General features: G+C 35.8%; 1 protein-coding gene across 1 annotated transcript; it reads left to right on the forward strand.

Moving 5' to 3' along the window:
• The first annotated feature begins 11,920 nt into the window (after nucleotides 1-11,920).
• On the forward strand, nucleotides 11,921-27,964 carry ANXA10 (annexin A10). The gene is made up of 11 exons (XM_009483926.2): nucleotides 11,921-11,999; nucleotides 14,420-14,514; nucleotides 17,526-17,639; nucleotides 19,496-19,586; nucleotides 20,247-20,326; nucleotides 23,139-23,192; nucleotides 23,328-23,421; nucleotides 24,072-24,167; nucleotides 24,812-24,870; nucleotides 26,948-27,070; nucleotides 27,896-27,964. The coding sequence occupies exons 1-11, from the start codon at nucleotides 11,960-11,962 to the stop codon at nucleotides 27,962-27,964; spliced, it is 915 nt and encodes a 304-aa protein (XP_009482201.2). The 5' UTR covers nucleotides 11,921-11,959.
• Nucleotides 27,965-27,994: the final 30 nt, after the last annotated feature.

Consider the following 27,994-nt stretch of genomic DNA (forward strand, 5'->3'; position numbering starts at 1 on the left):
TCAAATGCTTTTTGCATGTGAATTCCCAATAAATATACAGATCAATATAGAATTTTCTAAAGGACAAACATTTTTTCTTACTTATGTTATTTGAAAGTATAATTGCACTAATTATTCCAATCTCATCAGTAAAGTATTTCTTCCACTAAAATTATATTGCATATATTTGTTTTTCTAAAGAAATAGGTATTGAATGGGCTTTACTAATGTGTTTGGTTTTCTGCAATTTGGGATCTTGCATTCTCTGCTAGACCAGTTAAGAACTGAAAAGGGATTTTCTTCTTTGTTTCTTATTTTCTCTTTTAATTACTATGTTATTAATCTATTCCTGATAATTAAAGGAAGACAGGAAGAATAACTTAATCTGACAAAGCTAGTAGATCCATTTCAGTTGGAGAAGTCAGGAAGTTCAGCTTCTTCTACTGATTTATTGAGACCAGATGTATTTAAATAATTGACACTGCATCTGCATATAGTATGTTGCCTGATATTAATGGTAGTACATTATAAAATAACTCATAGAAGAAATTATTTTAATTGATTGAAATTGGTAATTATGATATTTGTAACAATATTGCAATAGTTTGATAGTATTATCAAAAAAATCTAATAGATTCCACATTAATTCTTAACTGTGGGAGATGTTTACACCAGCTATTTTAGGCTTAACTTAATGTAATCGTTCTGCATTAGTCAGCCTTTAGAACCGCTTGAGCTGAGAGGGAACTTAAGTTCCTAATTTTGATCCTCTGAATTGCACCAAAATACTGTCACATTAATTTCTTGTCTACTCTTCTTAAACACAACCTTAGATTGAGAACAAGTCTTAAAAGCACACTTTAGACTTAAAGATATTTTTCACAGAATCCCAAAGCATTAATATACCATTAATTCAGAAACATTAAAAAAGAATTAGAAGTATTACTTTCAAAATTTACTTGGTTCTTTATCTCCTTTATTTTTTATGTTACACGTATTAGTAATTACATATGTTATATATGAACAATTGGATAGGATGGAGTCCCCCAAGATCAAGAATGAGATGTACAAAATGTTACCAGCAGCAGTTCTGCCAGATTCAGCAATGCAGGGCGACAACATTATCTGAGATTACATACAGAAAACGGTTCCCCACAGTACCACAGAGGTAAAACTACCAAAATTAGACAAGATGACATCTGTGACCTCTCTAAAATACATACACAGGGAAAGATGGGAGGCTTTGGAGAAAGAATTTGCTATGTTAGAAGTACCCCTTCCATTACTGTATCATATATTATTCAAATGAAGTGTAACATGTACAATAAACTCACGTTAAATCAAAACACTCATGAAATCTTCATTTAATAAAGTTGCACACAAAGGATATCTTTGCAAAAGTATAGCATGTAGTTAGCTAATAAAGCAAGCATTTTATTTTAGTAGATATTCCCTATGGGAAACATTCAGACTAAGGAGTCTGACTTTGTTTGTTATCAGCAGAATGACTTACTGAACAAATATTATTAGAAGCTTGTTCATACTTTAGATTGCTTTTTCCATCACAAGACTGAATTGCCTGAACTTTACACATAATAATTTGATAAGAGCAGCCTCAGCTTTTACTGATACTTTTGTTGAACTGCTTATGGCTTTGGTCAGGGAAAACTGTAACTTCCTTGCTCTTGCACAGAAGGAAGGTAGAGTGCACGTATCATTTTTCAGACTTATTACAAATTTTACAGTCCCTTTCCAATCTCTTTTGTTGTTTTGATTCATTCCACTAACACCACACAAACCTGTTCTGTCTGCACAGTTGTTTTGGAATCAGTTCCTTTCAAAGCAGTTAAACGCACATGTGCAAACACAGTTATGTATAAAGGTGTCCCACCTGGACCACCTCTGTGGAAACAGATCTGTGGTTTTGTAGATGAGGGTATCTTGACGTCAGGAAGAGGATTAAAATCCTTAAAGTCAAAAATCACTGAATCACCTCTGGAGATTTGTTTGCCTTACCTTTAGGTGCTTGGATACTTCGGGGGAAAAAAGCAAAATATTGTAGATTTTCTTATTTCTGAAAAATAGATATCCCTTTCATTAGGATGCTGCAGAAGAAAGACAATATGAAAACCATTTCTCTATGCTCACATACAGCATCTGGTCTAAACTAACCCATAAAAAGGCCAAATTGCTCTCAGAATATTTTCCTCAGCTGCTCTTTGAAGGCATTTTCTTTCTAATGCAGAAAGACCTGCCATGCTGAATACTATGCTTGCAAAGAGTGCTCCAACAAAATGGTGCGTATGTGATGAGGGATGTTAGAATCCAGATATCAAAATTAAAACAGTCTTTTAAATTGTGGAATTCTTCATGTTCTTTCAGTGACCATACCAGGCACTTGCCCCGTGGCTGCTTCAGAAAATTTGGCTGTATTCCTGTGTATCTGTCCATCCACCTGTCCCTACCAGTAGCTTTGAACTTGATAGTGAATTTCTATCATATTTGGCAGAGGAATGCCAATGTCTTCTGAAGTTTTGTAAAAACTCTGCTCAATGGAGGTGAGAGAACCAAATTCTTTTTCCAGTTAAAAAAATACAGCAGTTTAAACTCAACAGTCATTTATCCTATTGGCCTAGCATTAGCCAAGCAGTACATTGCATACTTTGGACTCTGTCACAGGACAAACCATCTTTTATTTAGCCAGTGGTTGACTCGGAAAGGACCTGATGGATAGTGAATGTAGATTCAAGGAACAAGGAGGGGAAATTAACTGCTGTTGTTGTGGCTGGAGGAGGTAGGAATACAGAGTCAAAAGAATCTGGAAGAAACCAGTTGTTACTAGCTGCAGTGTTCACAGAACAACTTGTGTCACAAAACACTGTGTTTCAAAACATTACACAGTCCTAATTTCCACAAAATCCACATTCTTGCACCTAAACTGAGCAACTGAATGTGACATTGTTTTGCCAGCAAAACACCTATGTATGCACTTGTGAGGATGGATATTTTCGAGAGCAGACAACTTGAAGGCAAAGTTTAGTGTTACCATATCCTGTCCACTGTACCTAATGAATATAGCTAAACACATGCAAATCTGAGAAAAGCCACAGAAGAATGCATGAGTTTTCACAAGGTTCATTATGAAGATCGTGGAAACATACAGCGTACTAGTAATGAGGATATTTGAAGGATATCTGGGTAACAGAGGCATTAGGAGTTTATCTAAGTTTAACCATCATCTTGTGTAAAACAAAGCTTTACTGACTTTGACAAAGTTATGTACATTTACACCAAGGACCTAGCTCATATTTTTTCTGTATGCTTTTTAGATCAGTATTTCCCTAAGGCAACATTTAGATATTCTCCCCCTTTTTTTTTAATGAGTTACTATATTTACCATGAAAGAGCTGAATAATGAGTTGTCTGCACTGACTCTGATCTGCTTCCAGATACTTAGAAGTTCAGCTCTGCAGTTTCAATGTATGTTAATGTCCCTTTGGAAAGATGTAACTACATTCAGATACTGGTGAAATAACGAACACCTTACTTACTATGGGATCCACCCTAGATTATTATAAATAAAACCTATTTAGGGAAAGAATCTTTTTAATGTGATTGATTTATGACTGGTAAAGATAAACTGGCTTGCTGTAGCTTCCATACAGACATTATCGTTGGGCTCACTTAATATCCATAAACAACAACTTTATTTTCTGTGCAAGTATCGAAGTCTGTCACTCCTAATAGTCAAATCTCTTAGGCTCCACACTCATTATACTTTCAATAGTTTCCCTTTTGGGAAATGCAAATGCATAAATAAATTGCACATGAAATTCATAGTGGTTTATACTGGCAATGTACACAATTCTTACCAGAACAATAACTCAAATAGTCACATTATGTACAGTGGACACCAGTGATCACTGACACAAATGTCACATTTTGTGCCTGATCCTGCAAAAAGTTTAGAATTCTTTAAAGTATATGTCTGGAATTGGTGTACATCCTACAGGATTGACCCCCAGAGCATAATGCAAGTTTCTTCATCATTCAATCCCATGTCACTGAGACCAATGGGCGTTTGATAATGTTTACTTATTTTTAAAATGTTATTGGAGAAATCCCTGTTAAATTTTGGCTTTGAAAAAAATTATAGAATTATTATATTGAATGGAGGGTTGGTAGGTCATCTATCCCAACCTCCTTATCAAAACAGGGTCAACACTGAATTGAGACCAAGGTGGTTAGAGATTTGCCCAGTTCAGTTTCTAAAACCTCTGAGGATGGAGACTCCATAACCTCTTCAGGCAACTTCTACTGCTTGATTATCCTCACAGTAAAAAATGTCTTCTTCACATCCAGCCAGAACATTCCCTGGTTTGTTTTAGGACTGTTGCCTTTCATTCTTCATGCACCTCAGTAAAGAGCCTGGCTCCATGTTCTTGATGGTCTTCCCATAAGTACTGCAGAGCAGCTGTTGCGGCCCCGCAGGGCTGTCTCTTTTCTAGGCTAAGTCCAATCCCCTCAGCTTCTCCTCACAAGGCAAGTGCTCCAGCCTTTTGACCACCTTGGAGTCCCTCCACTGGCCATCAACAAGCTCCTCTTGCTTTCCTCAGCAAGGTGTAAAACAGTTTTCTCATTGAGGGCACAACCCAAAGCTCCCTGAAATCAATAAAAAGACCTCCATTGACACTAACCATGAGATATGGATGAAGTCCTACTACTAAGAATGTTAAGTGATCCAAAAATGTTCCTGCTTTTCTCAACTTTCAAAAAGATTTCTCTTACTTCTGAATCACAGTTTTGTTTTACTTGTGTGGGTGGGTTGGAGAGCATTGTATTTAGATAAATTATATTCAGTAAACATACCCCTAACTCTTTCTCTGACATCACCAAGACAACCACAACACAACTTTCACTGCTGTGGATTTAGCTTTGCCATGAAGTGTAATTTCTGCTCACAGAAAACAGCAACATAATGTTCATTTTAAGTGTGAAATTCAGGACCGCAAAGTTGATGTGAGCATAAAGCTTAGATCTTTTATTTCCTCCCTCCATGTCTCACCATCTTCCTGACTTCAGCAGTTTTGTATTTCAGCACCTATGTCAATCAGTTATTGTGTACTCCAGCAAACCTCTGAACCACTTTTACTTGAAGAAGGCAGACACAGAGCATACTTGGATTTAGTCTGGAGAGAGAATACTGCCTTGAATTTAGTATTAAGTAAAAACCATACAGTAGATGGTTACAGATAAATAATTAAAATGGGACTTTCCCACAGAGAGAAACTCAGATATATTAAACTCAGGGTCAGAGAAAGCAATAAGGGCCTGGTCTGCCTTCCTTCCAGACAACAGAAACAGTCCCTGACTCTTTAATATAAGCTGGTGTGGGTCTTAAAATAGCTTAATCATTAAGGACATACAGGAGAATTTGGGTATTTTAGTAGATTTTCCTGTTTTAAAAAGTTTCACTAATAAAGCCAATTTCAGCAGACTAAAGCTGAAGTAACATTTAGAGTACTGTCCAGAAAAGTTTAACTTTAGAAGAGCCTGCTTTTTACAAATAAAAGAAACTTATTCAGTCTGTAGATGAAAAGCTGGAATTTAATTTCATTATAAATTATAACCTAGAAGTGCTGAACTACAATTAAATAATAAAGACTTCAATTGTCAAACTATTTCTTAAGAAAGGGAAAGATCATGTCTGTGCAATCCTAGCCTTTCCCTCCCCGCCCCTTAAGCCACTGTTCTGCCGGTCCTATTCTCCTGAATTCTTTTGTCTTTATTCTATAGCAGTCTAGTGTGTAAGGTGCACAACATGCTCTGTACTGATTTTTTCCGCAGTTTACTAATGCTCTTGTTGGGCACATCAGTAATGTTTTTTACCTTGTTTCTATCTAGGGTGGCTTCTGATAAAAGCATTGCCCCCCCCCCCCCCCCCCCCCTTTTTAAGATGTTCATCACAGTAATTGTTGATGCTCTGTCTCACAGCAGTTGCCACCTCATGTTTTCTATTTTGCAGAGGAAGCTGTAGTGATTCTGCAGGTTTTTATGCACTTTGATTTATGATGTGCTCTCTGGTCCTGTAAAATATTTCCAACTAATCTTCAGAAGGAGTTATTGTAGTGTGATTGCTGCCTCAAAGCTGTTGGAATCTGATGATGGTACTAGTGCTATGGCCTTCCTAATAATTCATCCTGATCGATGGGGAGCTGTTGCTTGAATTACTCAGAACTCTGTTGGACATTTCATTCACTGGAGGGTGTTTAAAGGTTTATTTCTTCTCTATGTAGGTAGCGTGTTTTCTTTCATATAAATTTCACTTGATGTTCAGGATCTTCTGATGGATATTTGGAAGAATTAAATGTATTTTTAAAAATAAATATTAAGTAAGAAAATCTCAACAGGGGAATGACTTAACATCCCTCTAGTGACCATCTTAAGGCATATGGAAGAAAAGTCACAAGATTGTATTATTAATTTCCTTATGCTTTTCAGAGCTTAGGGAGAAAAAGATGTTCAAGCAAAACAGAAATGGCCATAGACTCAAAACTGGCCATGCTGATGTCAGAGTCCAATACTCTCTGATCAGGTTCTTTCAGATATTCTACCCATGGAGGGTGTGATGTTTAGTATCAAATTTACTTATTTAAAGATAAGTGATTTTACACAGGATTTTCAGTCTAGCAAAGTAATACAAAATGTACTGAAAACACAACGCAAAACGCAAATGTAACACTGATGTGATCCCCATTACTGGTCTCTATGATATGCTCAATGTTGCAAAGCTGGGCATCACCAGGAAGGAATACATGGGTTAAAGCCAACTCAAGCCCATTGCTCTATTCCAAATTATTTTACTAGTTGCTTCATTTTTATACTCTATGTTGGGCTGAGCCACATACTCACTTCCTTCATGCTGGTCTGGCTAACTCAGGGAGACATTCACACCCTTGTAATGAACTAAGGTATAAACATTTACACCACCAGTTACCCACTCAACTGTTGATAGCTGTTTATATAAAATGAAGGCCAGCCTTGGTCTCCTTTGTGCTGAGATAAAATCAGCTTTCTTTGCAACAGCTGTGGTCAGTCACATCCTGCATTATTCCCTGAGCTGCATGGGCACGCTGCCCTTGCCCAGCTCCTCTGAGCCTTCTTCCATTATAGGGGTTTATTGGTCAGTCACAGCTGACTTCAGTGAAAAGGAATGAAGTGAAATAGCACTACCTGTAACCACACTCAGGTGTTCAATCAACCCTAAAAATGCCTTGCTTCAAAACAGGGCAGTAGAAATTCTCTAATCAAAGATAATGGCAAGGAACAACCTATTCCCATGTAGTTGCCTGCTCCCTGATCAAAATGCAATCTGTTGTAATTTCATTCAGTTACCAAATGCCTCTGCTGCTCTGCTTCTTCAGTTTGTGCAGTACACTGTTGCTAGGTATGCATTTCCTAGGCACATTTAGGCGTGCAAACTCTGTATAACTTTTTGGGGAAACATGATTTTTCACCCTGGGCCCTAGGTTATGGAAGCAGAGTCCTAGCTTTCCCAAGGTGAACATTGTTTCAAAGTTTTTTCCTCATTTGCTTGAAGAATGTCAGCAAAAGAATGTCATAACCACAGATTTACTACAAGATTGTAACAAATCTTTGCAAAACAAAATGCCTGCTACGATCTCTCAGGACAGGAGGTTATTGTGAGCATTCAGTCTTGCTCAACAACTTAAAACTACACCAGCTCTTTCATGCTTTCACTCTCCCCATAAAACTACACCAAAGGACATTAGAGCAGTTGCTTGCTCAGAAAAGCAACCTCTTGGATTCTTGCATTGCTTCTGAATCAAATTTCTTCCTTCTCACCTGCCGAGTAGCATCTTGTCACCACAGGACAGTAGTACCACCTGCCATCACGGCACTAAGGCCCCGTACTCCATGACAAGTGTATGGCTTGTCCACATGTTATTTACTTCAGAGAGGCACAGACGGCACTGCAGCATCCAAGAATCAATCCCTTCCTCCACTGAACTGTCTACCAATAAATACACTTGGCTTTGCCTTCCATGGTAAATATCACACAGCGCACTCGAATTATTTGCTACTGGACAGAAAACAAATGGCTACAACCCACAAAGTGGTAGGCTATCGCTGTGTAATCACACTGAATTAAGACCCAAAATTACCAAAGTTCAGCTCTAAATGTTTGGCCCAGACCTGCTTTTGCCCATATTTCAAAAATTCAATGAAAACAGGTGGAATAGCTTTAATAAGTAATAAACTCCTGAAGATTTTGTCATTAAGTGTATGAAGTGAACCAGGAATGCTTCTGCAGGCTTGTCAAAGACTGAAACTATGAAAGTGGTTACAGGCTAAAACTGACATGGGTTGTGATGGGATAAATGTTCCTAAAGGTTAGGCTGTGTAAACACCGCAAAGTAGCAAAGTACTTTCTTCAAGGTACACAACATTGCAACAATAACTCTGTGAGCTATGCCAGCAGTAAGACAACATCAGTTAATTAGAAATTCCTTCCAAGGATTCTGATAGCACGTATGCTGTAAATCCTAGATCTTGGTTCAGATAACTGTTATATATTGGCAGAATGCTGAATTTCCTGAGAAACCACTCTGAAAATCCAAATACGAGGTACACTGAAAATCCTCATCAAAAATAACATTCTGGGACAAATGTCTTCTGTGGGATGGAAGACAAAGCCAAGTACAATGTGTACACTATAAGAAAATTGTAATTAAATTTTAATTTGTTTAAAAGCAAACAAAAGGACAAGAGTTCTTTCCCACAAAGGACTTGTATTTTTAAAAAGTTGTATTTTACTCTATCTTCTAAAAGTTTTTACCTGAACCTTCATATGTAACTTAGTTCTACTTAAAAGCATTGTGTTTTTAATTAGATCCTGGCAAGGAGATAGTTGTTTACTAGATAAGGTTTAATCTACTGATAGTGAGCCTCAAATAATGGGATGGTGAATACTTTATAAAAGAAGTGTTCAGCAACTCTGCTAAACCAAGGGAGAATTGAGCACTTTCAAAAATCCATTATTTTGCCTGAGAGATACATTACAAGGGCTGTGTTGAGTTTTTTCGGTCAAAAATATACAAGCCTGCAAATCTGTATATTCAAAACTGTTTTCTTCTATGATCAAATTCTCCATTATATTTTTGCAAATATACATGCATGCAAGGCAGTTATTTTGTTTTGACTGTTTCATAAATGAAGATATGTATTCAGAAATTATTAATGCTTGCCTCCATTCTGACTGAGAGGTGATATCTACTTAGAAAAAAACTTTTACTCATTTTTCTTTCTGACGACTATGCAGGAATCCACCTTTAAAGCATTCACTAAGTCACTTATTTCTGATTTTAGTGCAAGTATCATAAATGCTCAAAAGATCAGTGACTTAGTGGTTCATTTTGTGACACCACAAGCCTGAATGTCTGAAAGGAAATACTTTGAGATAACTAATCTTAATGGGAAGTGAACCTGTTCAAAGCTGACGCAGAGATGAAAAGCCAGCACGAGTATTTTAAATTAGATTTGAATAAATGCACGTCCCACATTTTCTCTCCTCCCCACTGCCACCCTTCTGACCAGCGAGGGCAGCAACAGGTTCAGAGGGCACTTAAACTGAATCCCAGATATGCTTAGGCTTTCTACCTTTGGTTTAAAGTGCAGACTCAAAGTCTTTGAATCTCCTATCTCTTACTTGCATTCCATTTGCATACTCCCATTCTTTATTATTATCCCCATCAAAATGTTTTCTGTTTTGGCAACGCTAACATAGTATTTGATCTTGTGTTGGGTTTGGATTTGTTTTTGTTTTCCTCTCAAGACTGATGAGCTTTTTTATGTCTCAGACATTTTGGGAAGCATGAATTACAGAGCCAGAAAGCTAAATTTCTTTTCCAAACTCATAGCATATATCAATATATATTTTTGATTCTGCATTCTAACAGTGTCTTCTAGTACTTCTTTCCATAGTGATTTTGTTTATTAGAAAGCTTTGGGGTGGTTTGTCCAGCTGATCAGCCACCGAGCTCAAGCATTTCTGCCTCCTGAGCTGTGAAGAACGATGATTGAACTAAGGTCAGCATTATTTGACATGCTAGCAAGGAGGGGGGGAAATGGAGCCTCATGTACCGTCTGGCCAAACAGCACTCAAACTCCCAGTGCTGCAAACAGCACGTGCCTAGGAAACTTCTCAGGAACGACATCTGAAGAAGTATGTGTACTGTCAGTAACTAGGATGTCATGAGGATATACACTCTCAATTTCTGAGGCTAATATCTGCAGAGCCGTACCCTAGAGATACCTTAAGTGACAAGTGAGGCCCAGGGTACACAGACAATTCCCACACTGACAAAGGAAGATGGAATGGAGCATAACTTAAAGATGAGTCTGAAATTCGTTTTAGATACAACAACATATATCAACCTACAAAAATTGGCATGGTCTCATTGGCTTCTCTATGGTCAGCGTTTATCTCCATAACTCCAAAAGACTTTTTTTCTCATTATTTTCCTGATTGTTTTAATGATTAAAAAGGCACTATGTATTTTATGCTCAGCTGTAAAGATAGGGCCTTGTATTCAAATGATGAACAAACTGCAGAAGGATATTTGTCCACTGGTGAGTACTTTCTTCTTTGTGTAAAGCATGGTGCCCTATTAGTACTTTTTAAAGTAACTCCTTTAAAAATCTTAAATTTCTGACCTCACTTAGACACTGACAATTTGTTGCCCCTACCTTTGCTTGGTGGGTCTAAAGTAATGATCAAACATATCAAGAAATTATGTCTTCCTCCTCATTTAAAATACCCACTTCTTGCTTGGTACTTTTTAATTCTGTTGTTAAAATTGCAAGCCAGGGAAGCATAATTAGTGACCATACACAAAATCTGTATGTGTACGTCATTACTACTGAAGGCACAACATATAAAAGGCTTTCAAGTGTATGTAAAGTGAGCAAACAAACAAATTAATTAGTGTAATCAGTGTAACTCCTGATTCTAGCAGGTATTCGTAAAAATACACCATTTGTTTTTATAAAATATATCCCATTTTTCCTTGAAATGTAAATTTCAACTTAACAGTATCATTTTAATCAGATGTATTGGCTGAAACCAGGAATCATCATAAAAGATAACCTTTACACTTGTTACATCTGGAAAAGCAGGTAGAATCCTCAGAGGAACTAAAGAGGTTAACCAGGGGACAGAGATAAGTAGCTTTCTACCTCGGTTATTTTCTTCTGTATACGCATGGGTCTGTGATTCTATTAAAATAAGTATATCAGTTCTATTTATTATTCACAGATTTCTTAAAAAGAGTAAGAAAAAATACATGAAATAAAGTTTCCCTGTGACTGAACTGACAGTAATCAGTTACAAAGCAACTAGAAAAATGGTGTTGCCTTCTACATGACATATACATGGATATCTCATACTTAACAGTAACATCACTTCTTTAAAAAATCACTAGGTTTGCAAGCAACCTATGTATCTCATTCATCATTTTCTCACTAGTCCTTTAAAATTAGAAATACCATGAGAAATACATATTGAAGGCTGTCAGGGATATCATGGATTAACTTTGAAAGATAAAATAATATTTTCAGAAGAAGGCTGGGAAAAAGATAGACACAAAAATGTGGTTACATTTTAATGCAAAAAAACCTAATTAGTATTCTTTCTCCCAGGCTTAACTCATGCTAGGGGAAACTTCCTCAAATACAGTCTGTCTTCCTAGGGCTTACTGCAAGTTTAAGTTCTGTTTCATAAATTAAAAACTTTGCATCCTGTTCCCCATGAAGCAAAGACAATTTAATGTTGTGATTGTTGGTTTTCAACAGAATTATATACGCAGTGTTATAGATGTAAAACACCTCAATTAAAGGCTGCTTTCCCCTTTAGCAGGTGCAAGGAACAATTTTTCCCGCTCCGAATTTTAACCCTGTTATGGATGCCCAGTTGCTAGGAGGAGCCCTACAGGGAATTAGTGAGTACCTTGACTGATTCTAACACATCTTTTTTTTTCAGAAAGCTCTTATAAAATAACAAGCATTAGGCAAAATAAAAATTCATAAAATTAAAAGTGTCACAATGTATCTGTTGATTCTTCAAGGTATCACAATAAGACATGCTGGTGACATCCAAATAAATTTTGTATTTGCATTTACAGAAACCAAGAGGTGATTAAGATTAATCTAAAATCTATACCAACAGTTACAGTAATGAATGCTTTCCTTGAGAAAATAAGAAAAAGAAAACAGAATTCTATGTTATGCACTACAGTGAAGGCCAAAAAAGGAAAGGGCTTTAGTTGTAACTTCAACAATTAACTATTACCAGTGACTGTTAAATCTTTTAATCAGTCATCAAGGAATAAAAATAAATGGAGTAGAAAGTTTAAAGAATTTATCATCTTTCACTCAGGAGTAATTTTTGCTTTCAGTCTATGTACAGAAAAAACTTTTGTTCACCAAAGCATGTTTCTCTGTTCAGTTTTTTGTGTTTTCCTGTTGAACATTGTTGGTATTGCTGAGGGTCAGAATATTGATTTATTTGTTTTTTACTATCTGAAACATTTTCCTCACATTAAAATTGTTGTCTTTATCAAAATTTTTATAGCCCTTGGGCTTTTCACAAGGCACCAAATCTTGCATTCTGTTTTCAGTTTCTTCAATGGAAATGTGAGGACTCAGACTTAATGTCAAATGAACCAAAATGGGTATTATTGGTCAAGAGGAAACTGATGTATCTTTTTGATTAAGTTGGCTACAGATTAAAAGTTTGAAACATTTTGCTAGACTTCAAACAGTACCTTTAATGTAACATTGCTAACACAACAATGCAGAGATGATTCTCTTCATTTAATACTGTAAATACAAGTGCATTAACCTTACTTTTAATTTACCTATCAAAGTACATGGAACAAAATCTAATTTCAAGGACAACTGGCAAAATACAAAGTTCAGCTTCAGAGGAGTTTAAGTCTCCATAGACTTTACGGGCAGCGACACCCCTGACCTTGAATCTTGCACACGACACTCATTGTTGTGAGGAGGTTCAGTCACATGTCGTCCCACTGATGCCAGTGGTATTACAAAAATGAATAAAGTTATTTAGGTTTTTAAATATTTCCTGAATCCTTCTTAGTTTTTACTGTAGAGACTGTATAACTTGTACAGATTCCTACTGATAATTATTTTCTGAAAAGTAAAAAGAAATGCTTATGCACAGAGTTTTAGTAATACATCTCTTTTGTGAGTTTGATGGAAAAGAATCAGAGTGATGTTAAATCAGTGGCATGCTAAAAAGTTGGTGTAATTGTGGTGAGATAATCCAGAAGAAAGAGAATTTAACCTGTATAATGAACAAATACAGACTTCCTCTGCCAACTTAAAAAAGTATTCAATATCCAGTTACATTTGTGTCAAAAAGGAACCTGTCAGTTATAGATCATATGATAAAATCTGCCTAACAAAGCTGTAATAGGTACAGAATGTGTATCTGTAACATATGTATATGTGCCTATATAACAATGACTGGTAGAAACATGAGAGACTGCCCTACTCCATTCAGATGCTAGCTGATCCCTATGCTTTCGAGCCTAATTCACCTCTGCTGCAAGTGTGGTAAAGTCAATTGATTTAGACTTGGAGATACATTTATGCTGGAATGTCACTAAAATGCTGAGCCACCTAAAATTACCAAGAGCCATCTTTTGGGATGGAAAAAAATACACAAATGATAAAATAATTTTCAGAATATGTTAATCATTATCTTCTTTTTCATAAGCAGTTAATACTGATTCATTATAGAAGCTTAGCAGTATGCTCTAGCTATCAAGCAAAAGATGACAAGGTAACCTTCAATAAAATGCTCTTGGAAATTGGTTAAAATATCATATTTTTTAAAACTTCATAACTTATTTTATATAGTTCATCTGAAAATAATCTTTCAGTTTTTCATCAAATGGTCTGACCATAATTCGTCACCCTCATAAAAGAGATCCTGAATCCTGAAATGACAATTTCATCAATATCAACAGAGCATACGAGTATAACTTCCCAGGCTCAGCCACAAATTCTTCTAGTGTGCCTAGTTCTGAGTAGATGAAAGCCTCTGTCTGTTTTCAAATTGATGCTTTAAAATCCATTGAGCTTGAGAGAGATGATGATGCATCTGATAAAAACAGACTACTTCACTTTTTGTTCATATTACACCAGCAAGTGAAAGACACATAAGCATGGTAAATATAATTGATGCTGGTAAATACCAGTGGGATATTAATCTGTTGATCTATTTTTGTCAAGAATTTAGGTTAATGTTCTTGAACAAAACATGAACAATCACAAATGTAACTAAATAACTACACTTTCTTAATTTAGAGTCTGTGTCGTGTTTCCTTTACAGGTTGTGAAAAAGATGTGTTGATCGATATCCTAACACAGCGTTGCAATTCGCAGCGGCTTATGATTGCTGAGGCGTACAGAGACATGTATGGCAGGGTATGACAGAGCCATTTTGTACTTTCATTCCTTCTGTCTCTCCTGTGATATTTTAGATGCAGCCTTGAATGGATGAGTATGTTTTAAATAGACCATAAAAGAACAATAAGTGAATCACAGATATCTTTCACCTTCCAAACACTGTGACAATGATTGAAATCAGTGGATCTGAATGATTAAAAGGGTTTTTCTGTTATGAGGTGTTTATGATGTTACCATTACCATTACACATGCAAACCACATAAGTTCAGTGTTTATCCATGCAACATTCCTCACTGAGTTTTAGTTTTACTTATAGAAAACTAAAGCATGTCAAGCTACTCACAGGTGCCTGTGATAGTAAAGCACCTAAGCCCATTCTTTTCAAGTTTTCATCTATCTCCTTAATCACTGGACAGTGCTCCTTCTCTACTCCATCCATAGTAGCTGGCTGGGGTTTTTTAACCTTTTCTCTAGAGTGTTTCAACTGGACCTATAATTTTAACAAGGGAAACCATTTAAAAGCTCCATATCATTTTTTACCTTTAATTTCTGCCCTCTGATACATGAAGATGACCTAGAGACAACACTAATGATATCTCAATAAAGAATTGCCAAATGTCCTTCGGGAATGGAGTTATGATTTGCCATATTTAGTATTCAAAGAGAACAATTATTGACTTGCTCTCCACCAATGTATTAGGATTTTCTTTTCAAATCCAAAACAAAAATATAAACAAATAAATAAATCCCTAAATAAACCCCCAGCTTTAAATTTATACCTCTGTCAGCCATATTCAGTCAACCTGAAATGCTATAAAGCCAGTGGCCACAGATCTAAACATCTAGAAGAACTAAAAAAGTCAAAGAAAAACTCAGATGTAATTTTTAAGAATTTCAATCTCTAAAACTATGAAGAATAATAGAAGGGAAAGGCAAGCAAACTATTTTTATATTCCAGGAATGGGCTACAGAAAATTCTGCAACTCATGGAACATCTTCCTTATACACCCACAATTTTAATTTAAATGAATCTGTTAAGGACTGGGTATACTTTGTAGCACAAGATATATCAAGATACTCTTGACAGCTTTCCAAAAAAACCCCAACTAGTTCTACCTTTTGCCATGTCGAAACAGGGGTCAGTACAAAGTAGCTCTAATCTAGTTCAGAGATGAAACAGAAATGCTGGTTGGTTTTGGTTTTGTTTGGGGTGGGTTTTTTTTTCTCACCTGTGATAGCAGATATACTGAAATGGCTAATCTGGTTATTGCTCCATGTAGTTTATTTGACTGATCCCTCAAAAGTTTGCTATCTTGGGCAGGAACTGCCAAACAGGATGGGATGTGTCTGGCCCTGAATTGCTGCATTTACACTTCAGAAGATACTTCAGGACACATCAGTGATAGCATTTCATTGGCTGTAAACTGTATTAATGGATATATTGCATTGGGCAGATGTGCCATTCAGCAGTCCCATCTTATGAGCGGTAAACTCTGCAGGACAGACAAGACAGACAGCTAGGCAATAACAATTTTAGCCTTCTCAGTTTAATCTATGGTAAACCTGTCAGTCCAATCCTCTGCCCTCTTAATTTCAATTCACTCTGTTCAATATGGTAGCCACTATGCCCATTCATTTGACAAATGTAAAGTGTGACACATTAGAAGGAGAAATATATAAAAAAAGAAAATAAAACCCTGAACTGGCTGCATGATTTAGACATACAGACAAGCTTTAAGATTCCTTCTTACAGTTAGCCTTCAAGGATTTCTTATAGCAGAGATGATTAGGAAATGTTAATAATGACAACTTAGAGTTGTCTTTTCTTATTTTTCAATACTTCCCTTTCCTTTAGTTCTGATTGCAGGAGTAATTTTTAATTAGTATCCATTTGTATTATTAATCCATTTTCCCACAGGCATGTTGTCAGAAGTGAAATGTCTTAATGAATTAATTTCTATTCCATGTGTGATTTAGTGGTTGTCAAATGCATCTAACGTGCATTCACTGAAGACTGCATATGTTTCGTCATCATAAATTTAATTTTTAATGTGTATATGTCCTCCTGCATTGCTACTCCAGCTACTAATTTATATTCAGATACGTATCAAAACCAAAGTACAGGCCTGAAAAAGGTGCAACTCTGAAGAATAATTTATATTGTGGGAACCATTTCTGGTGTTCCTTTAAATTCAGACTTAGGTCAGAACATATCTGACAGCTGTGTAGTGATGTACACAAAAAATGAAAACAAAAAGAGTACACAAGTATCTTCTTAATCAGAAACAGCAACAGTGTAACTAACAAGCTTTTGGCATTCGCAGTGTTTTGAAGGATGCTACTGGGAAAGGGGAGCATGGGAAGGAAACTCTCATCCATTACTCAGCTACGTGGCAAGCAAATGCTGAGACACATGTGAGGGAAGAGCGGGGGGGGTCCTTTTTATTAATCCAGCATCTGTCAGAAGTAATGAATTCAGTTTGAATGTAATATACACATAAATTGAAGCACATAACCTTCCAGTAATACAAAGCAGATATTTTTATGTACTAGGAGCAATATGGATGATTTTTTAAACTATTCACATAGCAAGTAACACTGAAAAAAGCACAAGAAATTGCCTGTGTTCTATGGGATTTGACTTCCAAAGGTGCTTAGCTCCCACAATTCACACAGGGAATATGCCAAGGGAAGCTGCAGATGCTCTGCCATGGTATTCAGGTTTCCAAGCCTTTAAGTAGTAGTTGCACTTAAACCCCTGAATTTTCTTCTGTATTCTAATAACCAAAAATCAACAATCCTATGTGGTCTACTTGCTTGTGTGTCTACTGTCATCTCACCCATACTATTAGAAGAAGCATGTACTATTTAAAATAATATTTTTCTTACTTAATTTTAGCCAGAATTCATCTGCAACAGTTGATCTTTATTCATTTACAGAGAAAACCACTAATACCTTTTTTAAGCTATCTTCATAAAGTGTGACTCTTGAAATAATCCTGTCTCCACATTTGCTTTTTCTTTTCAAGGATCTGATAACAGACCTAAAAGAGAATCTCTCTCATCACTTCAAAGAAGTCATGGTTGGCTTGATGTATCCACCTGCCTCCTATGACGCCCACGAGCTCTGGCATGCCTTGAAGGTACTTGTCAAATTCAGAATTGCTTAGAGTTGCAGTTACTTATTACAGTACTGAACATATGTTAAATTGATTTTTTTTTTACATTTAAATGGTTGATAAACTGCTGGAAGTTAGTACACTGGAATAGTGTATTACTACGTAGTACATGGTACTACTAGTACGTAGGTCATCAGAAATACAGTGCTAGATTAAGTTTATTCATCGGTATGCTAAAACCAGCACAAATAATATCCTTGTCATGTAACAAACACAACCCATTTAACACCCATGGTAAACTCAGTAAATAAAGAAATATTTATATAGGGAAACATAAGGCCCTGACCCTGCAAGCATTTATGTATGTTATGAACCAGTGCCATGCACTAAGCCTCCACCTCTGAAAAGACCAACACTTCTTTAGCAGAACATGTCTTTACATAAACATTTACAAATTACTCTGTGACAAAGCAATGATCACTCCACCCAAATGGAACTGATTGCACATTTTGAAGACAATATTTCCTTTTCTTCCCAGGACCTGAGCCTGTGCTCCTTAAACAACTGATATTTTGAAACAAACAAACAAAAATTTTTTCAAGATCATGTAATTAAATGGTGAAATTCATTCACGCAGGGCATTGTGGAGGCCAAAAGCACAAATCTGTTCATAAAGGACTTCAACAAATTCTTAGAAAACAGGTTCACTGTTGTCTATTGAAAATAATAATGCCTGGCAAATTCCTTCTCAGGAAATTCTTCAATTGCCAATTCCTGGAAGATGGGAAGGCATATCAGAGTTCAACACTGTTTTCTTTTTCTTTCCATGAATATTTGCTACTGTCCACTGCACAAATAAGACACAGATTATACGACTCAGCAAGGTGATCTATCTTACATATTTTGAGAATCCCCTCAAAAACAAAAAAGATTAATGCTGTTTTTTCTTGTCTTTGAGACACTTAAATCAATGCACTTTTTAGAACTACTGATATATTTTAAACTACAGTTGGCATTAAAAGGACTGTGAAATACCATTCATAGCACTGGAAGCATGACTTTTATTAAAATTACTGTCAAGATTGCCAAAGTTATACTTTTTTCTAAATGTGGCTCAAAGTTAAACTTTCTTCTAGCATTCCATCTTGATCTAGATTCATATGGCCAAAGTAAAAAACAGGCCATACATGTCTCCAGGCTCAGGCTCAATGTCGTTCTCCCATTATCCCAAATGCAGAATACTCACCAATGCTATAGACATGCATGTCAAAAGCAGCATAGGCACCGTATCTTATGGCAATTCAAGTTTATAAAATTAATTCAAATCCTGTGGGAAAATACAGTGATTGCAGCACTGCATGCATGGCCACGATGCTTCCCTTAAATACTCTAGGAGCTCTACAGGAGCTCTACAGGAGACATTACAGACCATAACATTCCTAAATAAATAAATGGAAAAAGAAGATAGAAGCACAACGTAATAGTTGTGCTCATATCTACTTCAGAGTGTCTGAACATTTGCTGGGGATGTATACTCAATCTTTGCACCCGATTTCTTTCAGCAAATCCTAAATTCTTACAAAAGCTCTAAAATTCTTCCCATTATGTTTCTGTAAACACTAGTCTTGCTTCATTCCCCGCTTGTTAATGTAAATGCTAAAATTCAGATTAAATAGGAATATACTTGAAATACAGGGTTCTACTATTAATTAAAAGTAATTTTTTTATTTGAATAGGTAGACTATGCAAAAGTACACTCTGCACTGCTCCAGCAGAGACTGCTATTCTTTTGTTACTTCTGATAAGCGCAGCATTGTTTTCTTCTAAAAGCTGTGGTTTCTACTAACAACATCTTTTCATATTTAATTCTTTCCACACAGGGAGCAGACACAGAAGAAAAATGTCTAATTGACATATTAGCCTCAAGATCAAATACGGAGATCTTCCAGATGAAAGAAGCCTACTTAATGCGTAATGTTTTTTACAAGCACACAGCAGCAGTTGTACTACTTGTGCTCTGGGTGTATTAGCATACATGAAGGAACTGAACTACAAAAATGACTTCTCAGTACTAACTGGTTCCCTTCCCACTCCTCTCCCATAACTATATACAAAAGGCTGAAGCAAAATGTTTTAAGTTGAAAATACGTCATAGCATTTTTGAGGCGTATTGCTGCCTATGACATTTGAAATAGCTGGCAGCCACATTTGGGGATTTTCAGAAACTTTTGCACACTTGATTCAAAAAAAAAACATACGCTGTTTTCCTTCAAAAAGTGTTTGCTCAAGCTGGACACTCCACTCCCCTCCTTGATGGGGCATTTCCAAGTATCCCACCGCCACACAGCAGCAGCAGTTGTGGGGCTGCACCCGTGGGTGGGTGGACAGGCGAGCCGGGGCAGCGGCTGAGGCCCCCCGGCAGGGCAGAGCCCCCCGGCAGGGCCCAGGCAGACCTGCCAGCCCCATGGCTAGGTGTATGCAGAACCTGCACGGGTTACTGTGGAATAATCACCACAGAAATGGACAAATATTTGCACCCTATTTATTTATCCTTTCTTTGCTAATCTTCATTAGTACTATTCAGAGCATGTTCATTTGTGATTTAGATTATACATTTTTGTTTTAACTTAGAATATAATAATGATCTTCAACAAGATATCAATTCTGAGACTTCAGGTCACTTCAGAGATACGCTCATGAACCTTGCTCAGGTACTGTAAAAACAGGTAGTATGACTTACATTTCTAAAAAATTCATAATAACTTTTGATACTGTTTAAGAAATCTTAAATTTTAAGGTGACTGTGGTTAAAGCTACTTCAATAGGGCTACGCTTTTGAACAAGAGAGGGGGGAAAGCAGAAGAGGAAGAGAACTTGAATTCCTTCATCTACTTTGACTTTCAGGTGGAGGCAAAGGTCAACTGACTATTTTATTAAGTCCCTGGATATTCAACTGCTGACCCTCTGCTCAATCTGTCTCATCTCAAAAGGAGTCTACTCACATGTACAAATGAGATTTTCATTTTTAAAGCTGTTTTCTCCGTTGTTAGAATATATGGTTCATAATCCAGTCTAGGCATTATGTAAAAATGGAGATTTATCCACATCTGACTATGAAAGGAAGTATTAAATAGTTCTCTGTTTTAAACATTATGTTCTTTATGCTACTGCATATGCTAAATCACAGTATGTCTGCATGCAAGCAAACAAATTGTCACTATCACACACCAATTTTTGCCATTTTTGCAAAAATTTGCATTTTTATGCAACAAAGTTGGTCATCCTTGTCAGATCATGAGTTCCCATTCTCATTATAGTCACTGTGCTCATTATCTCAAAAATCTTTTGTAAACCAGAGTAACAAATAATGACAAAAGGACTGCCAGGAGATAACAGAATACATAAGGTATATCTGTATTTTTACATATGTGTGTCTGGGGAAAAAGTGTTTCTTACTCAGATTTGAAACAGCAGCAGGTTCACTGAGGTACAGAGATAAAGAGCAGAGGTTTCAAATGTAGAAGCTATAAACAGGAAATATTTTTTTCTAATGTTGGATGGTTTTCCCCCCTAATAATGAAAATTCTTCCTTGCTTAAAAATGAAGAGCTACAGGTTAAGCAACCTCACTTCTCATCTTTACTAAAACCACAGGACACATTTTACTCATCAAAAGAACAAATTTAAAATAAATTATCTGAGACTACATTATTAGCCCTTATTTTCTTAAACCTTAGATATCGATAAAGAGGTCTGAAATCAGCAACTTCCTGGCTAACAAGCTCTAACTGCTATTTTTCTCAAGATAAAGAAGAGTTGCAGGAACTTCCAACTTTACTCAGTTATACTGTATACTTCTGAAGATTGTTAGTTGAATCATCCATGTTGGATATGCTCTTATATTAAAACTCAGTGACATTTCATTAAAATGTATCCTTTCTAGTTCTAGTACCATGCAACTTACAGAAGATTATTCCATAGCAACATTTCCAATGCATACTTCAATGCTTTTCTCAGACACCCTTTGCTTTGATTTCTATTAAATCTTGGGATTGATGACATACACATCTGACTACAGATAGAAGTAAATGTACTTCACATATGGAGAGCAAACTATTCAATTGCTATACTGTGGTATTTATGGCTTTCATGTCCACACTGAGGCAGATTAGAAGTTATAGGTTATAGTCCTTCCTAAATGAATTAACAGAGTTACAAATTCAGGCTAACTAATATTCTAGTATGAGACAAACAGATTTTTATTCTGATTGTCTTTTTTGGAGGATAAATTAAAATACAATCATTTTCTACAATATAAAAAATAATTATACGTATTGTGGGATTCTCCAGAAAAATTATGCTAAGAGTAGTCACTGTTAAATGTTACTGTGGAAAGTGGGCATTTGACTCATGTAGAGTATTACTTAACTTATTTTACTGATCGCTTGTCTGTCTTTTTTTCCTGTGTGTTCTCATGTACGTAACTATGTAATTTCCTTAAAGTAATTTATCTTGTTGCTAGGAACTCCACTGTGTGAAATTCTTACAGTTTAATTAAAATATAAATTAACATTTTTAATGGGAAAGAGCTACAAATCAGTCATTCTACAAGTTGACAGCCAATACATAATTTTAATCCTCCCTTTCACATATAGGGTAAAATCACTGTAAATTTTAAACTAAATTGCTTCAAATATGTATCATTAATGCAGTGATTATACGCAGCTTGAGACTGTTAAGGGTTCTGCAACCAGGGCTGATTTGTATCCTTACAAGACAATTACGGTTAAAAAAAGCAATTCCAAAAGTTGTGCACTTGTCTCTTTTTCTAACAGCTATATAATTCAGATCATAGCGTGTTTACTAAAGCATATCAGCTTGAGCTGTGTCACTGAAAAGCTATTAAATGTATGGGAAAATTAGAAGTATTCTTCTGTGGTTGATATATCAAATTTGCCAATTTCCTAGTCTTGGATCTTAATTTTATACAATGATTATAAGCAAGCAAAATCTCTGTTATGTGATGTGCTTGCTCCTATGGTTTGTGCAGGGAGAAAAAAAAAATAGAAAAATTCTTCTGGTAATATGCATATTGATAAGAAATAATCAGTGAATGGGAAATGTCACTCTTATCCTTGTTTTCCCCTCACAGTTACACATTATAGTAAGCAATATAACACCCATAATACTGGAAATGGTGGTGGGATGGTAGTGGTAAGGTTACAGCTTGTTTAAAATGGGACTAAAAATGGGATAGGTTTATCCACTTCCCCTATTTTTTCCTGTCACAAGACCATTTGTCATTCCAAAGTTCCTCTACTTAGAGGAAATGAAAATACAACATGAAAACTTTAAAATATTTTCTACAGTTGCAAATTCAGCCACTGAATACACTGATCGAATCTAAAAGCCCATACATGCTATCTCAAGGAATGAAATGTAGCTTCATATAAAGACAACTTTATATTCCTACAGTCTTTTAGGATTTAACTTTTGAAGAAAATGTATCTTTTTTTCCCCCCAGGGAACAAGGCTGGAAGGATATGCAGATCCTTCTACAGCTGCTCAGGACGCAATGGTAAATATAGTCAGATGTGAGCTTCTCAAACATAAAAAAAAAAAAAAAAAAAAAGAACAAATACAAATTTTGAAAATTGATTTAGGACTTACTTAAAATCTTTTGCATTTTTTTTTCTTTTTTCTGGTACATTAGATTCTATGGGAAGCATGTCAGCAGAAAACAGGCGAACACAAAAACATGCTGCAAATGATTCTCTGCAACAAGAGTTACCAGCAATTGTGGATGGGTAATCCAGCGGTTCAGCTGTTTGAACACAGAGTGGAAGGGAAAAATCTGACTTGCTTATGCTCTACTCTCTTTCCGTAAGAGAGATTTGGGGGCTCTGCCTGTAATGTAGCCGTCCATAAGGTTTGTAGCGGGCAGTGAGTTGAAAATTTTCCTCTTTCCCTAAAGGAGTAAGCACACTCTGTATATTTGTGTGTGTAAGTCTGGTTACCTGCATTATCCAGTGTCCATGTCTGGATACTGGCATGGTATGCATGTCATGCCATGGCTTCTTGTCACAATCTGTGAATCTCTGGCCAGTTTTAGCCAAGCTGAGCAAGGAAGTTGTCTTAATGATATGACATTCTTACAAGTTTCATAAACAGAGTTACTACATAGAGAATTTATTAAAGCTTCCAGTGAAACAGAGGCTTTGGAGTGCATTCATTTCAGACTGTATACTGGAGGACTCAGAGAGAGAATGTCCTGGAAGGCAGGTTTCAGGCTACTCATTTAGATTGCCTTACCTGAGAGATATAAATATAACAAAACACTGAGTATAAATAGGGAAAAAAACAGTTATAGTACTGGGGGGAAGCAGGAAAAAAAAAAAAGGCAAGTTGATAATCATTAATGAACTAGAATAAAGCAATATTTTTTTTTTCCCCCAAGTCTTCCAGGAGTTCCAAAATATCTCTGGGCAAGACATAGTAGATGCTATTAATGAATGTTATGATGGATACTTTCAAGAATTACTGGTTGCAATAGGTAACGTAAAAATATTATTTTATACTAGCAGTAATCTCTTAATAAAGATCTAGTATGGCATCTCTGATGCATCAAGAATACTATTTTTCTGATATTTTTAATCCACTTTACTCTCTTATATTGTGCAATTAAATTTTCAGAAATAATCAGAAAAGAATATTTGAACTACTTTTCCATGTTTGTGTAAATCTAAAAGTGTATATATGCAGCTTTAGATTCTGACTGAGCAGAACTAGTATCTGTTCTCCATTTGATAACAAATTTTGTGTGATCAATGACAACTGCATTACCAACTGATTCTACACATATTAAATAATTGGCAAAGTTTCCAGGATTTGAGCGGCATATAAGCAAGTTCCAAGCTTTATGTGCCTTTGTTTCCCATTTATAGAATAAAAATAATAATATTTCTACAAAGATGTCATGTGAGCATATTCCTTCGACACAACAGTTATGAGTACCCACCCAAAATTAGTACCAGATTTTAAAATTATAAATATAGTCATTTTTGTGAAAACTGGTAGTTTAATTTTAAGCTGAGTCACGGACAGCACTACACAGTTTTATATTTCAAGGAGCGCAAAGCCAATAAAAATTCTTTTAGAATAATCTTATGTTTACCTGTTGCAACATTTCTCTCCTAGTTCTCTGTGTTCGTGACAAGCCTTCCTACTTTGCTTACAGGCTTTATGACGCAATTCATGTAAGTAGTCTTTCATCTTCACATATCATAAAAAGTAGCTTTCCTATTTTTTTTTCGCTTGATTATTCTTAACAAGTACTTACAAATCAGTCTGTTCAATCTTTAAGGTGTGATTGCGTGTTTTAAAACTGTTGGTACCTACAGAAATGTCAAAGCACTAGTGCCTAAGCAGCCGTTAGGATTTAACAGTAACAGTGAAAGATTAACTATTTTGACTATTTTAAAAAGTATCTGTCCGGTGATTTTGTTTTCTTTCCAGTTGAAAGCCTTTCCTTTCTATGGATTGTATCTCCCTCTGCTGTGCAGAACTCGATGTGCAAGTTTTTTACTATGCAATTTTTGTATCTAGAGATTTAATAAGTATCACTAAAAATTAAATCATAAATTACTATTACATAAAAACAAATGGTCATATTTTCTTGTGGGGCTCAATGTGTACGTACAGGTTCTTTATCTTTGTGTGCAAGTGCTAACATACTGAAACGAATGCCAAGAAGAAACGTGTGTAAATGCAAAGAAACACCTACAAATTCTTCCTAGTGGAGGCCACTGAACACATTTTCTTTTGTTTTTCATTCATTAGTAAAAAAAATGAGGCATTATGTTATATAAAAAAAACCAAAGGATAATGTTTTAAGCTTAATCTTTTAAGTGTAATCTTTAGAAGATGGTCATAAAAGCCAGCCATGGGTAAAATGCGAAGTATCATCTTAGAACAGGAATGGCAAAGATAGGATTCAAGCTATCAAACAACACTATGCAGCAACACTTCAACAGGGCCCCAGTATCCTCTTTCAGATGCTGCCACTACTGCTCTCCCCTGTTTCAGCTACACCAGCAGCAGTGGCAGCAAAGAACCAAAGAAAATCCCAGGGGCTGAGAGGAAGAGGCAATGTTTTGTCTGAGTGGTCAAAAGAGGATTCTGGCACATGACATGAAAAAGGTTTGCCAAAAGTACCAGGAAATACCAGCTATCAGGAAAAGTGATGTTTCTAAAAGGTCCTGTACCAAGACTGCTTTTCAAATCAAAACCTCATTTTTAAATTAAGAAATATCACATAGATAGTTTTCTTCTACATTATATTCAGATGGTGTATGTGATGCAGGAAAAAGTTTTTAATGATGAAGAACAAACATTTGCATTTTGGTTTAATTAATATTTTCCTCTGTTTCCACAAAGTGTTTTAATGAACACAGAAAATTCTCAAAAGAAACGCAAGAATTTAAAATAGTGTCTGTTTTTGCAGTCAAGTTATGTACAGATTATACGAAAAGCTTTTAATACGTCCACTTATAATACAATATAAGAAAACCCACCGAGGATTCTAATGTTTGAAATCATAGTCCATAATGGTTTAGAAGAAAGATTTTAATCTAGCCATCAAACATGTATCAAATTCTCTATATGCAGCTTTTTAGCGTATCTCATTACTTGTTTGTTTGAGAACAAGATTTCAATATCAATGGCTAGTCAATAAAATTACGATCTATCTTTAAACAAGCTAAATTGGTCATCAGTCATCCCAACCCTCAATCTGTTTTGATTACTTTTACTGCCACTAGATGTCCCCATTCTCCACACGATACAGTATAAAAATGTATTTAGAAACAGTTAAAATAAAACACAATTGAATATAAGCTACGTAAATTCTAAATCAATGGTTAAAAATCTCACTGAATTCATATTCGGCAGCACTTGTTGTGAAATAGATTACTGGCTTCAGTATAGTTTGAATGGGCTCCACAATGACAGTAACAACATCTACCTACAGACTGAATACCTAAGACTACTGAGATAAATTCATCAGGTTTTTCTTTTTAAAAGTTTCAGTGCATGGTTAAAACACTGGTATGTGCGGAATCTCTGTTATTCACTACCATGAATTCTATTATTTGAGCATGTGAAAACTCGGTAGGATAAAACCTTTGAATGCTTAGATTCCTTTAAAATCTAGGATATCTTTATGGGTAGCCTAATTAATTGGCTTATCTATTAAACATTAATATGAGCATATACAGATAGGCAAACATATATTGTCCAACTGTCAAGTCTCCTCTCATCTTCTTTTCTTTTTAGGACTTTGGGTTTCACAATAAAACAGTTATAAGGATTCTCATTGCCAGGAGTGAGATTGACTTGATGAATATACGGCAGCGATACAAAGAGAGATATGGGAAATCACTCTTTCATGACATTAAAGTAAGTTTTTACACATTTTTGCATATATTCAGCACTGGCACCACATAGACTGTGCCAAGTCCTACCAGAAAAATACAGAGGGTTAATCGTCATTCAATCACTTGGTTTAAAAAAAAAAAAAAGAAAAGCGCAATAGTGTATCTTTTCAGTGCCTCAGGCTGACTCCAGCAAGTGAGCAGCAAATTCTCTACTCACTCTCATTCTACGTGATTTTGTCCTCCCCAATAGCAAGAGGATATAAACAGGGCAGAAGAATGTATGCTGAGGAATAGTTTGCATGAATAGTTTCTACACTAATTGATACCATCTTCTTTCACACTGTCCTGTAAAGTTAGGCTGATACTGCTTTCATGCAAAACAGATAAAAATCTGGTTTTATCCTTGTGTTTAGGTAATATCAACCTTCAGAAAAACTATTCATCTTCTACTCTTGCTCTGTATCTTAAAACAAAACTCTGCACTGTTTAATTGTACAAAAATTACTCTTGCTAAGACACTTTACCTTTTTTATGTTGCTATAATCCAACTATAAGATGTGCAGTAACTGTAAGACATTGCTCATGATCTTTTGGTATTGAACTTGAGAAGCATTAAACAGGTTTGATCCAACCTTTCAAAGGTAGATTGTCTCTAGGTTCCTAAGCAACTAAAGCCCAAGGTATGTGAAATTAAAAAAATCTTGGCCTAAAATCCTTATGAAAACACTGTAATATTTTACAACACCTTACAACATCAGTCTAGTCTTTACCACACACAAAGAGAGGAATTAAGAAGAAATTAAGAAAACACATAGTCACAGAAATGTTTTTTTTTTTTTTCTTGCAGCATTTTGCTTCAGGGCATTATGAGAGTGCCTTACTTGCTATCTGTGCTGGTGATGCTGAAGATTATTAAGGAAGAATATGAACTTTGAAGGCTGTATAA

The sequence above is a fragment of the Pelecanus crispus genome, chromosome 4 (assembly GCF_030463565.1).
Source record: "Pelecanus crispus isolate bPelCri1 chromosome 4, bPelCri1.pri, whole genome shotgun sequence".
Taxonomy (NCBI): domain Eukaryota; kingdom Metazoa; phylum Chordata; class Aves; order Pelecaniformes; family Pelecanidae; genus Pelecanus; species Pelecanus crispus.